This window comes from Phoenix dactylifera, chromosome 3, assembly GCF_051530095.1.
Source record: "Phoenix dactylifera cultivar Ajwa chromosome 3, Ajwa_hap1_PhDact_Kaust_v1.1, whole genome shotgun sequence".
Classification (NCBI taxonomy): domain Eukaryota; kingdom Viridiplantae; phylum Streptophyta; class Magnoliopsida; order Arecales; family Arecaceae; genus Phoenix; species Phoenix dactylifera.
Window position 1 is genome coordinate 8,012,512 of NC_143192.1, and position 13,075 is coordinate 8,025,586.

At 37.5% G+C, this 13,075-nt stretch overlaps 1 protein-coding gene across 4 annotated transcripts in view; it reads right to left on the minus strand.

Moving 5' to 3' along the window:
• Positions 1-696: 696 nt before the first annotated feature.
• Positions 697-13,075, minus strand: part of LOC103710545 (alpha/beta-Hydrolases superfamily protein) — a 32,114-nt gene continuing 19,735 nt past the window's right edge. Inside the window, exons 3-8 of one of the 4 annotated variants that reach the window (XM_008796311.5) lie at positions 11,812-11,910; positions 7,848-7,990; positions 6,848-6,956; positions 4,836-4,943; positions 1,459-1,599; positions 697-1,376 (exon numbers count right to left, since the gene is read on the minus strand). In XM_008796311.5, the coding sequence (XP_008794533.3) occupies positions 1,011-1,376; positions 1,459-1,599; positions 4,836-4,943; positions 6,848-6,956; positions 7,848-7,990; positions 11,812-11,910 (966 nt within the window). In that variant the 3' untranslated portion in view covers positions 697-1,010. The remainder of the gene's footprint in view (positions 1,377-1,458; positions 1,600-4,835; positions 4,944-6,847; positions 6,957-7,847; positions 7,991-11,811; positions 11,911-13,075) is intronic. The other 3 variants (XM_017843644.4, XM_026805989.3, XM_039120606.2) reach the window with 3 other exon arrangements.

A 13,075-nucleotide genomic window follows, 5' to 3' on the forward strand; every position in this document is an offset into this window, starting at 1 on the left:
TTCAAAGACACCAACAGGGCGGCTGACTGGGTGGCTGCCTACACGGCCTACCACTCAGGGTATACCCTTTGGTTCGGAGAGGGGAGTTGCTATTGGCACTCCGCGAGCTGTTGTATTTTGACTTTATTGGATGTATTCGTATACGTACTGTATGAAGCATCCGTAAAAAAAAAAAAAAAAAAAAGAAAAAGAAAAGATTTCACCTACCATCCTTTATTGAAGCTACTGGATGTGCATTAACATTTCATGCAGTTTTACAAAAGTCTGTAGCAAGATTATTTGAAATATCTGGTTATCAATCATCTTAATATCACAATACTTTATAACAACAGTTCTCTACTAGAGCCTATTTGGAAAATTCAGTAGCTGAATTTCTTATAAAAATCGAACCTGTTAGCCAGCCTAGCAATTTTTTCTAAAGACCTATGCATCATAGTTTTGGCCTAAATCCGGTACGAGTTTGTTGAACTGCAGAATTAAAAAAAAAATTATGGAGATCCTTTTTTTTTTTCTCCCATAGGATTTGGACGGAAAAGGATTGGGGTGATACAGACCTTCAATAAACTCTGGTCCATGATCCTGTAAAAAATCCAGCCCAATCCTTTTGCATTTGTCAAATAGGCCATTAATGTCCACATAACTGTCGTAGTCCTTGGACTTTGGCTGTAATTTGCGCACATTGCTACATGTCCAGAGTTGATGATCATAACATAATCATACATTCAACACCCCCACTACAGGATTCTCATCAAGTAGCTCTTTTACAAAATTGAATACAAGAAAAAAAAGAAATTAATATTTCATAATATAAGTGGTTTTCCTAGATAAGAGAAATGAGCAATTCATGCACTCATGGCATCAACGACCAAGGTAATCTCCAAAGGCAAATGGAAAGGACAAAAGGGAGCCTATATGTTAAGCCATTCTGGAAGAATAACATTCCAACCACCCTAACGAGATGGTATATTTTTCACAGGAGCTGGAGAACAGTAACATTCAGCAAATGACTTTCATATTTTATGCAAATTCTGAATGTTCGGCAACCGTTTCCAAGTAATGTATAATGCACCCATGAAGAATTGCAGTAGATATGGGATATATGGTGCTTGCATGAGAAAGGATAAAGTCCCAAGGGTCATGCTGGTAATCTCTCTATTAGTTAAGATCTGATCATCCAAACCATGGACTTCAGATCCCGAAGCTTGAGGCTGATGACCACCACCATCATGTGCCCCAGGGCTACCATGGTCTTCTGGGGGCTTATCCAAGTTCCCTCCACCTTTTTTCTCATCACTAGAACCCCCGGAACCACCGTCTCTTGAAATGCCTTGCAGGAGATCTGGTTTTGCTTCGACTCCTACGCGTCTCAGATGAAGCTGTGAGATTTTGGTCATGAGCAGACAGCAAGCCAAAATAAATGTGCAAGATGAAATAAAAAAATGCAGGGTGCTAAAGTACCTGAAGGTATAAGTTAACTTCATCCGGGCGAGAAAGAAATGGAAAATCACCGCCAGTCTTTAATACTGCTCGCCTTGCTCCAGGGTATCTTTCACTCACTTGATCTTTCAGTTCTTGTGGAACAGCACAATAGTCGTTTGTCTGCAAGAATCAAGATGTAATATTTAAATGACATGGTTGAGAATGGCTTTTAGTTCATCATTAAAGCATCAATAAGAAAAGCTCATAAAAACTCCGACTTGATGCACTATCCATGATTGAAGTTTCACAGGAAATTATGAAACACAAAAGTTGCAATTTTAAGGGGAACCAATCCAAAACTGGAGACCATTTTAGGGTTGCAGGACAGAATATATTTGTGGCCAAATATATTGTACATATAGGTTGTTGATGATAATTTTTCATAACTTCTCATATTTGAAAAATTGGGAAATCATTTTCTCTAGATTAAACTTTAACCTTGCAAATTTTGAGAAGATTTGAAACCATTTTAATATTCCAAGTTTAGCATATTAAATATATCATAAACTTGGGTATCCCCAAGCTCAAATTTCATCAATATATCCATTGTCATGTCCAATTGGCAGCAACCAAGACAAGAACTGAAAAACATATCAAACTCCAAATGGTACATCCAAGGCCAAAAGTGGTATATCCCCTCAAAAAAGAATGCCTCAAACAGTTTCCTTGATCCACCGGCCCAATGATTCAGTTTGATAAATTTGAGAAGAAAACTGATTGAGCACATTTTGTGAGGTCAGTGGTGGTAGCGAAGGGCTTAGGATTTTTGATATCTATCTTCTTTTGCCTCGTTTTGGTAAGGCAGGTGAAACTGGGTGTAATGGGATTAGGGTTTGCTGAGAGGTAGCTCTATGCTTCCCCCTTTTGATTATAGTGGAATCTCTACTTCATCCTTGCCTGTGGATGTATGCTTGTAGCCAAACCATGTAAATTTGTGTTTGCTGTGCTTTTCTTTCTCTCTGTCTTCTTGAATCTCTTTCTTCTTCTTCGATTTCATCTAGATCCATTCCAAAAGTATTATATACTTTAAAATAAATTTGCAATTATTTCTTATCTCAATTTCTTTACGTTTTTTTAAATTCAACATATTTTTCTGAGCCTCTTTTAGTTTTTCAGAAAAGAATTGTTAAGAGTAAGATAAAAATCAGTCACACGAAAAACCAAAACTCATCTAGTATGATAAATCCAAAACTAATGCAGTTTCTGAGACTAGCTTCTATTTTACATCAACTTATTGTCACTGAATGCATCTTTCCCAAAGGTCATGTCAGCAAATGCTATCTTCACATATCAACTCTTATGATGGAGATTAATGTTGTCTCTTTAAATAATTAAAAGTAGTTGATCGTGATCATTGATTAGGGTGCGCTACCACGAAGTTAGAGCCAACTCATAATAATTAAAACGATCATGGAATAGCTGGGACAATATAGTGAATGGTCATCCTACAGCTACTACAATCATGGTCTGCCGTACCGGTCGGTACGGGCCGGTACCGGCCGGTACATACCGGTACCGGATCCTACCGGTACGGTACAGCTACATATTTCGGTACCGAACCGTACCGATCGGTACCGATGCGTTCTGGCCCGTACCGACTCGTACCGGCCCGTACCGAACCGGTACTGACCCGAACCGACCAGTCCATACCGGCTCCAATTTTTTTTGGCTTTTAGCCCCATCGGTATAGTACCGGTTCGGCTCGGTTTGGTTCGGTACCGTACCGGTATCGATGCCCACCGGTACGTCGGTACAGTCGGTACCGCATACCTTGACTACAATTAAGTTTGTAGTCGCTTTCTTCAATAATCTCATCAATTTAGACCATGGGGACCTCATGATCCTTGATCATCATTTTTAAATTTTTCTGCTTCTCTGGCAGATTAATAGAGGTCGGATCACATTAACTGATCTTTATTTAATTGGATCAGCTTTCTCAAAACTTTGTTCCACCATATTAAATGGTTGCCCTTTCAACATTGCTATCATTAGCGATCCTCAAACCATTATTCATCTTCTTTAACTGATCTAACATGGTCTACTGTTCTTTCAAAAACTTGATAACTTAAAACAAGCCTCCAGTGTTGAATTAGTTAACTTTGACATTGAATGGTGTCACACTATTTTTTTTTAAATCAACCATTTTCGCAATGAAATTTGATTCTAAAGCAGGCTCCCTCTCCTTCTCTCCTCTCACTCTGTGTCTGTATTTGTGTCCAAGAGAGAGATTAGGTAGAGAGAGAATATAAAGTTGTAATGGCACCATCTATGGAGAAGAATGATAAAAGTTGACTAAGTTGCTGCAGTTTTTCTTATAAACCCAAATAAAATGCAATATGCCTTGTATCAAAGCCTCATGAGCAATTAATGACCGCTATTCTATGCATATTGGGGAAGGTATTTGTTCTATTTCAAACATTGTAGAAGACTAATAAATCTACGAAAAGGTAAAAAGGAATGAGAATAAAATACAGTAGTATATTCTGTTCCTAAATAATACCCAAATCATATAACTTATTCCTTAAGCAACTTATCTGGTTCCTTAACACTTTTTGGAAATAACCTTCACAACAATTTCAAAATACAGAAAATTACAAATCCAAATGTTCGTGACTTATCTCTTGTCACCTAACAATTGTACCCTTAAGTTCTATTAGACTCTATAACTGAAAATAACATGTAGCAGTAAGAATAACAGCAGAAACAACTACTGTCAGAAAAATTCTAAACAAATCCCCCTGCCCCCACTCCCCCCCCCCCCCCCCCCCCAACAAAAAAAAAACAACACACACATAAAAAAAAAAAATATAGAACAATCCTCATGTTCCTCTTCCCTTTGCTCATCCTAATGAAGATCACTATGTGCAAAAATGCTAATACCTTGAGGATTTTTTCCCTCTTTCCAAAATTCATTTCCCATCCTAAGTCTGATTTATTTAACCATAAACCTTCCTCAGTAGCTAAGGTCCTTTGTTATTATGCTGGCTATCTCAGCAAGAAATCTTCTCACTCCTATCTAACATTATGCTAGTCATCTTATCATGTTTCTTCATTTTCGTCGACTTGCTAAAAGAGAAACTTACCATCCATATGCATATGCATATGTGAAAGGTAGGGCTTCTTAACAAAATTGAGTGAAGGTGTATGTGGGTATGATGGAGATACATGCAAAGGTTGCTCTAGAAAGCCTCCCTTCTGACAGAATGTTAAACTATCAATGGAAACATTAAATCATACACATGAAAAAATAAATTCTCAAAGCCATTTTTCATAGATTTCTTTGCAAACATGATATAAGAAATAACTCATGATAAGAGGCAAGAATTTATTAAAGATTGCAAATATGGATGACTCACATCCATTATAGTGATAAGGGAATCTGGTAGTAAGAGAGGACCAACTGACGTGACATTCACATTCAATGATAACCTTGATGAAATGTCCTCTCTCGACAATTTCTCAACCTGAAAATTTCAAAATATCGCTAATGTTATGATAGAAAGGAAAATAACATTTGTTTTTAATAGACCTTTAAATTATATTCAGGAAAAAGGAAAAAACAAGCATTGCAACTTCCAATGCATGCAAGACTTAAATTAAGAGCTCACAAATATGTAATAAAATTTAAATTACTACAGGAATTATTAAAGTTCAAAGACAGATCAATTCAAGCTTGTTATTGTCCTATATATAGAGTTGCAAGAGGCAGCACATGAGACTCTGGTGCTGCAGCACATCTAGCATCTAGAATAAATAAAGCTAGCCTTCAGCACTACTACTACACCATCTAGTACTTTACTACCCTCAGTTTCATGGACAAATATGAAGGTTCTTGCCAGAAAAGGTTTGACTAGTAAGTAGAGAGAAAGAGACAAAGAAAACATTCTTAGCACCAGAGTCTGTTGTGCTGGTACCAGGCACCGTACTGGTTGCCCGGCAGCACGAGTCGGTATGGGCCCTGCCGGGCTGGGCCTATACCGACACAGGAGACCGTGAGATAGAGGAAAAGAGAGAGAGAGAGAGAGAGAGAGAGAGAGAGAGCTGGAGAGGGAGGGAGAGAGAGGGAGGCCGGCGGAACAGGGGTCCGGCTGCGGCCTCCGCCATCTGCACCAGCGCCAGCCTCCGAACTGGGCGGTTCGGGACGATTCCGCCGACCTTGCTCAGCACTAGTTAGGATTTAAAGCATAGTGGGAAAATGATGAAAAGAAAGAATGCACCATGTATCCAAGATTAGGAGTAGCAAACTTTTCACCCATAGAACATATAAATGAGTTTAACCTCACAAACATGTGACACAATCTAGACTATCTTGTAATGCACTGCTTGAGAATAGATAAGACAGGTCTTCCAACCATGTATCTCTATTGAGACACTACCTCTTTCTCATTTAATTTCTTCAAGCTTACACCTCACAGCATCCATGCCCTTGCGGTGTTGTCTCTCAGGAACATATAGGCCTATGATTCTGGCATCTATTATAGTATACCTTCTTCGATTATAATTACTAGATTCAATTTTACAGCAAGTAAAATATTATTTAATTATTTTTCCAAAAAAATGCTTTCACAAATAAAGAAAAAATGGGTCAGCTTGATTTCTAGCCATCGATTCCATGTATAAATATTGATCTTGAATCTCTAATGCATCCAATTTAAAATGACATTAATTCTTAGGAAATTAAAAAACCAAAATAAGAAAAATAAAAGAAAGAATTACATTACATCGTAAGTAGGTGTATCAGAGAGAATAATTTGGCAGATGTAACGATGCAGCAGTATGGTTTGGTATGGATGATACCACAGTTTCCATCCATATTTGATGTCATAAACTACTAGAATGACATTACTACTTGAGAAACATGTAGTTAAGCCTACCTTACACCTCCACCCCCCCCCCCCCCCCCCCCCCCGGGCCAAAACAAAGGGTGAATCCCTATGTCTCATACCAAAAACCAAGAACTCATGGGACACATGGACACAAACACATCCAACAGATGGAAACACAAACATATGTGTGTGGTCAGCAACTTGGAACGAGTAGAGTGTGAACCAAATTCAACTAATGCAATTCAATGATCAAATGAATCCATGTCAAGCATCAATATATTCTATGCTCAACTAGATAAAGTAGAACTTCAAATAGCATGTTGTAATGCTTTTGTAGCCTTAGTCGTATACAAGATTGTGAGAGTATCATAATGACAAGGACACAAGGTGAGCATGCCTAGGAAAAAAAGATTATATGACTTGAAAGTCAGCTTTAACAAGGCAGAGCACCAAGAATTTATTGATGTCATCAGTGGGAGAAAAGGAGAAAATATGATAACCTATTCAACAACATATCAGCAACAAATTCTATCTATGCATACCTGGCCAACAACAAAGTCCACAGAATCAGCTATAAATGGTTCATGTGGACCATCATGGATTCCTGTTAAGATGTGTCTCTTCAGCAAAAATGAAGGAGTCCAACTAACTCTGCAACATTAAAAAAGAAAAGACAATCAGATGAAAAACTCAATAATATCTATACTCGCCCTAGGAATATCTTGGGTTTCATCACTTTAAAACAACAAGATGTATCATTTAGGTTACATCGGAATTATAAAAACATAAAAAAAAAACATCAAATTGTACTTAAAATTATTAATAAAGTTGAAAAAATTGATTACCAATTAATCAAACTTGAAAAAAAATTTTTAAAAAAAGGCGTGCCGGTTCTATGTGTTAGTATGGTACCGAACCGATACCATATCGACCCGGTCGCCAATCGGTATGAGTTCTAGTACCGGTTTGGCAGACTTTACTGAAAGCATTTAATCATATTACTCCCAGAAGAATAAGTCCAAGAAGTACCATTATAATATTAAATAAGTCCTAGAAGTACCAGTAGGTCCATTAATCACTGTAATTATCATTTCTCTTCTGCAGTACATGTTACAAATATTTTTTACTTGTTCAATACAATGACCTCCTGATACATGGGATCCACACAAAACTGACCTTGAATCCAGACCTCCTAAGACTTGTCTCAACTTCAAGTCATTTGCATTTCAAGTGAAAGGATGGACCTGACTAAAATTAACAATCAATACATCATGTATGAAATTGAACTTTCCATGCAACAATTTAGAATTCAAAATAAAAAATGGATCAAGAAAATTCAAGTTACCAGCTCCCATTACAGAAAATTATCATAACCAAGGGATAGAAGTGTATGTCGTTGACAATATAAGATATGTCACTAATAGTCATACTAGAGCAAAGCATAATTTTGTTGATCATAATTATAGCACAAGTACTGCAATTGTCATACAATGTGTATACTTGAAACCTTATAGAACATGCAGAGAAGATAAGAACACTTACAATGGAGACCATGGCATAGCAGCCGCAAACTTGTGTGTCTCTAGAAAAGTATTTGAGAGGACCAATGATTTAACACGCCTTGGACGGTGTTGAGCAAAAATTTGTGCAAGAAATCCCCCAAGAGATGTTCCATAGAGATGAACCTGCTAACTGAGACTGGTCAATTTACTCATGAACGCTAACTTTTATGTGAGAGATGGTAATATGCACAAAATGAAGATAGGAATGTGTTAAAGACACGACTCAAAATGACAGAAGAGAAACCAACTCCACAAGTTCTGATGCTAATATTTACCAGCTGACATGCATATCAGATGCAGCAAACAAAACAGAACAGAGCTCACTGTCTAATGCAATGTTAAAATGCAAAGATGTAAGGCAAGGTTATTAGTTAGTTTATTTTTTGATACCAAAGAACATTTGAAAATTTTGTAATTGAGCAAGTTTGATTATTTGATTATAATGGACTTATTTAGTTAGATTATTTGGCTATTATCTGTTAATTTAAATTTCTGGAGTTATTAAAAATTTGTTTATCTTAGACCTTGCATTATCTTTAGTGCACCGCACTAGGGTTTATGTGGTTATGTCACCTGGTTGACCCTCAAAATCTCAAGATGGTATTAAACCTCTATCCCTAAAGCATAAGTATCTTTCAATTTTTCTTTTCATACAACTCAACTCAACTAACTAAGCCTTAATCCCAAGCTAGTTGGCTCGGCTACATGAATCCTTCACTTTATAAAATATGTAGTGATATTAAGTCCTTCCTTACTATTTCATCCTATGAGATTTTCACTATATCTCTGCCTCTCATTCTTTCTCATGTAACAAATCACTCCCTCATACTAGTACATCCTTTGGCCTATGTTGTACCAAACTATCTAAGTCATCCTTCAACTTCTTCACAATTGATAATACCTCTAACTTTTAACAATGACTTTATTTCTTATTCTATCTTGCATTGCCACATATCCATCTCTACATTCTTATTTATGCCATACTCATCCTATTGCATGTGTAGTTCTCTAATCGTCCAACATTATATAGCCTAAAGTATAGCTGGTTGTATGACTGTCCTTTAAAATTTTTCTTTAACTTAGTAGGTATCCTAAAATTGCATAATATCCCAATTATACTTCCCCATTTAACCATCCTTTTTTAAACCTATAGATCAAGAAATGTTGAACCGGCCGGTTCAGGGTGTACCAAACTAGATTAGTCGAAGACCAACACGGTTTGAGCTATATATTATGTTCGCTCTCTTCTCCAGCTTAGAAACATTGAGAGAGCGTGAAAGAGTCCCCCTCTCACCGATAGGGAAAAATCGAGAGAGCACAAGAGAGAGCTCCCCGCTTGCAAGCACCATGCCCCCCTTAGCCTCCCACCAATGGTAGGTCCCTCCCTCTCCCTGTCCTTCCCTTCCCCTCTCTCACACACGCTTCGGGTTAGGGTTTGCCAAGGCGGCCCTCCCCTTCCTCCCTCCCTCCCTTTCTCTCTCTCTTTGATGCACGCACTCGGCTTAGGGCTAGGGTTTGCTGAGGCAGCCCTCCCACCCTCCCTCTCTCCTTTTCTCCATCTGCCCCTCCCTCTCCCTCTCTCTAAGAAAGGAAATGAACTAGTCCCCACTTATTAAAAAAAAAAAAGAATTTTGAATTGAAGTTGGCAAACCATATGCCGAATTTAGTTCAAAATTTAAAAATAAAAAATCTGAAATGGACTGGAATGGTACGCCATAGACTTGTACATTACCGTCCTGCCTGCCCATCGGTATGGATTTCGGTACCAATTTCGCGGACCTTGCTATGAATAATATCCTCTTCAATCTTCCATTCCTTAGGAACAATCGATCAGAGACACAAAAAATGATCACTATTACGAACTTTATGATCCTCAATTTTCACTCCAGTTTCATTTCAGTTTCTAATTTTACTAAAACTACATTCCATGTATTCCAACTTGGTCCTACTTAACTTTAAATCTTTACATTCTAATGCAATCCTCTATGATTCCAACTTATGATTAACTCTAATTTCATCCACGAAGATTATATCATCCAGGGATAGCATATACTAAGGATTATCGTCCTAAATATCTAGTAAGCTCATCCATAACTAGCGCAGGAAGATAAAGACTTGGAGAAGATCCTTGGTGTAAGCCTATTATGATCGGAAACTCGCTAGTATTACTAGCAGTAGTTCTCACTCTAGTCATTATTCTATTATACATGTCTTTAATCACATTAAGATAAGTAACAGAATTCTTTTTTTTCTAACACCTATCATAAGATATCTTTAGGGACTCAACATATGTTTCTCTATATCAATAAACCATATGAAGACCTTGTCTCTTCTTTGTATTCTTCCATTACCCTTCGAAAAAGAAAAATAACCTCCATAGACCACCTTCCTAGCATAAAACCTAATTGGTTCTCTGAGAATTTTGTGTTTCACCTCAATCTCAATACGACTCATGAATTTAATACCACGATAAAACAATTTAGAATATCACCTTTATTTTTATAAATCAGTATTATGGTGCTTTTCCTCCATTCATCGGGCATCTTTTTGTCCTTCAAAATCTTATTAAGCAAATTGGTCAATTAAGTTACTCCCACCACCCCATGTCACCTAAGCACTTCGAAACCTCCATAGGGATCCCATAATAGCCTTCTTTACTTGAGATATTAAATTTAACTCACAAAAAATAAAAAGGAAAAGAAAAAGTAATGAAAATTGATAATCTATATTAATAAATAAAAAATGAGCCTAGCATGATTTTAAATATTAAAATATTATATAAAAACCATCTATGGCTAGTTTTGGTCAATTTGGTTGAGAAAGGCTACAAACACCAAAATTGGGACAAAATTGGCTAGTTCTAGCAAACAATGACCAAAATTCCTAATGCTAATTGAAACCCAAAATTTGCCATCAGTTTCAGTTTGGTCTCAACCCAAAAATAATCCGCTTCAACTAAAATGAACTAGTTTCAGTGGAAATTTAAAACTGTGCCATAAAAAGATATTTTGTATGGATCGGATTGGGATTGCTTGAGCTTAATTTGGGTTGAGCCTATATGAGCTTCAATTCGGGCTCAAGTGGGCTGCGAGCTTGACTCTGCAAGAAAATTTCTAACCCAGGCCTAACTCGAAGCCAAAAAAAATCATTTGATCGGACCATTTCATCAAACCTGACTAGCCCAGCCTTGTTCCGACCCTATACATTGATAGACCCTTGACCAGAAAGTACAATAGTCCTAGCGAACCCTTAGCTAATGATCCTATTGATAAGTGAACCCTTCACCAACAAGTATAATAATTGGTTGCTATCTGGTCGGTGTTGAATTAATTGTACCAACTACCAAGGGTTTTCAACTTTTCTGTGCTCAAGTGTTTTCAAGTGAATTCCAACGTATTCAAGTGTTTCCAAGTGTACTTTAGTATTTTGAAATTCTAAAAAGTGTATCAACTTCGATAAGTATAGTTGGTAGTTACTTGAGTTTCAATAATAACCCATTTAGATTACTCTTGGATACTTGTTGAGCTATGTTTTAATTTGATGCTATGTTTGGATACTTGTTGAGCTATGTAGCTAATCATTGAGTTATGATATTTAAAAGTGAGAGGCTGATCTGCATTAGGCTATGCACAAGCTTGAACTGCTTTTGTTGTACATAGCATCAAACCTCTACCCCTTCTTCCAGGCTTGAAATCAGCATTGGCAAGGTTTGGTGTGATAAGATGGATCCAAATTACGTTAGTAAGCACACATAACATAGCGACATTCTAGTATTTTAAACATAATAAACTACCCAACCTAATGTTTTGGAAATGACATAAGAACCTTCATAATAAAGCATACAAGACATTAAATTTCAAATGGTAAAATCTCATATAAATAATTGGCAATCGCTTGAAACTCAGCAATAAAGGATGATAATTGAAAGAATAGAACTTCCTTACATGATGAACATTGATTGTATCCAAGAATTTCTCGAAAGCATGAATCCACTCGTGGTGATTCCATACCTGAGGTATATCAATAGAAATCACTCGATAACCCTGAAAAACAATTTCAAGGTCACTGACAATTAAATAACTAGAAAGATAGCCAATGCTTCAAATAATTATTATCATCCGAGAAATGAATGATAACTGCTAAACATGTCAAATAAGAAAAGCATATAACTGAACTACAATAACCTATAGGTGCAACACTACACTGAAATTGCAAAGAAAGATTGGCCAACCTTAAGAAAAGTTCAAGATGATAGGGATAAAACGCAATGAGCCACTAGCATGCTACCTTGTGCATAACTCTTCTTCTCTTTATTAATTCTGAATTTGGTACCATCAATCGTGTTGGATGAGAGGTAGCGCTACATATGACCTAGGTGTTATAGGTCCGAAACATGACAATAGCCCCTCTGCATGCAAGAATAACGCTACATATATTTGACCCTTCCAAGTGGTAGGAGAATTGTGCATTGGGACGCCATTGTTCCAATTATGATGGAAGGCTATAAAATAGAAAAGGCTCATTTCTTTTAATAAAAGATATGTGTAATGGAGATATTGATTCAATGATTTTATAGAAAACAAATTGCATATTGTAAAGGTCTCTAAAATTCATTAAGGTCAATATTAGGTAGGCATAGTGCCACAGAGGAGAAGTACACAATATTCAGAATATTTTAATGCTTGGCCCAACAACACCCTTTTACTTATCTACATGAGCATAGGGGAGATTCATGAAGTGCCTTGTGAAACAAGAAACAGTTGTATGATGGGCACTTATCTTTGGAGGTAAAATAGATAATGTTAGTGGCTCTAATAACTTGTATACGAACCAGTGCATTAAAAGATTCATGATGTGAACATACTTAAAAGTTAAAACTAATGCTTCATGATACTAGCCAAGGATTGATGTACTGGAATCGGAGCCTGGACTGGTTGCTCGGTAGCACGGGTCGGTACGCCCCTGCGCCGTTCCATGCTAGGCCCGTACCGACACAGTAGAGGAGGTGGAGAGAGGGAGAATGGGAGAGAGGAAAAGAGAGAGAGAAGGAGGAGAGAGGGAGAGAGAGAGAGGAGGGTGGCGGACATCAAGCGGAGGCTAGCAGAGGCTGGCGGAGCCCCTCCTCCACCCCTCCGTGTGGCTCTCCAGCCCTCCGCCGGCCGGTCGCCACCCTCCCTCTTTCTTCCTTCCTCTCCCTCTCCCTCCCTC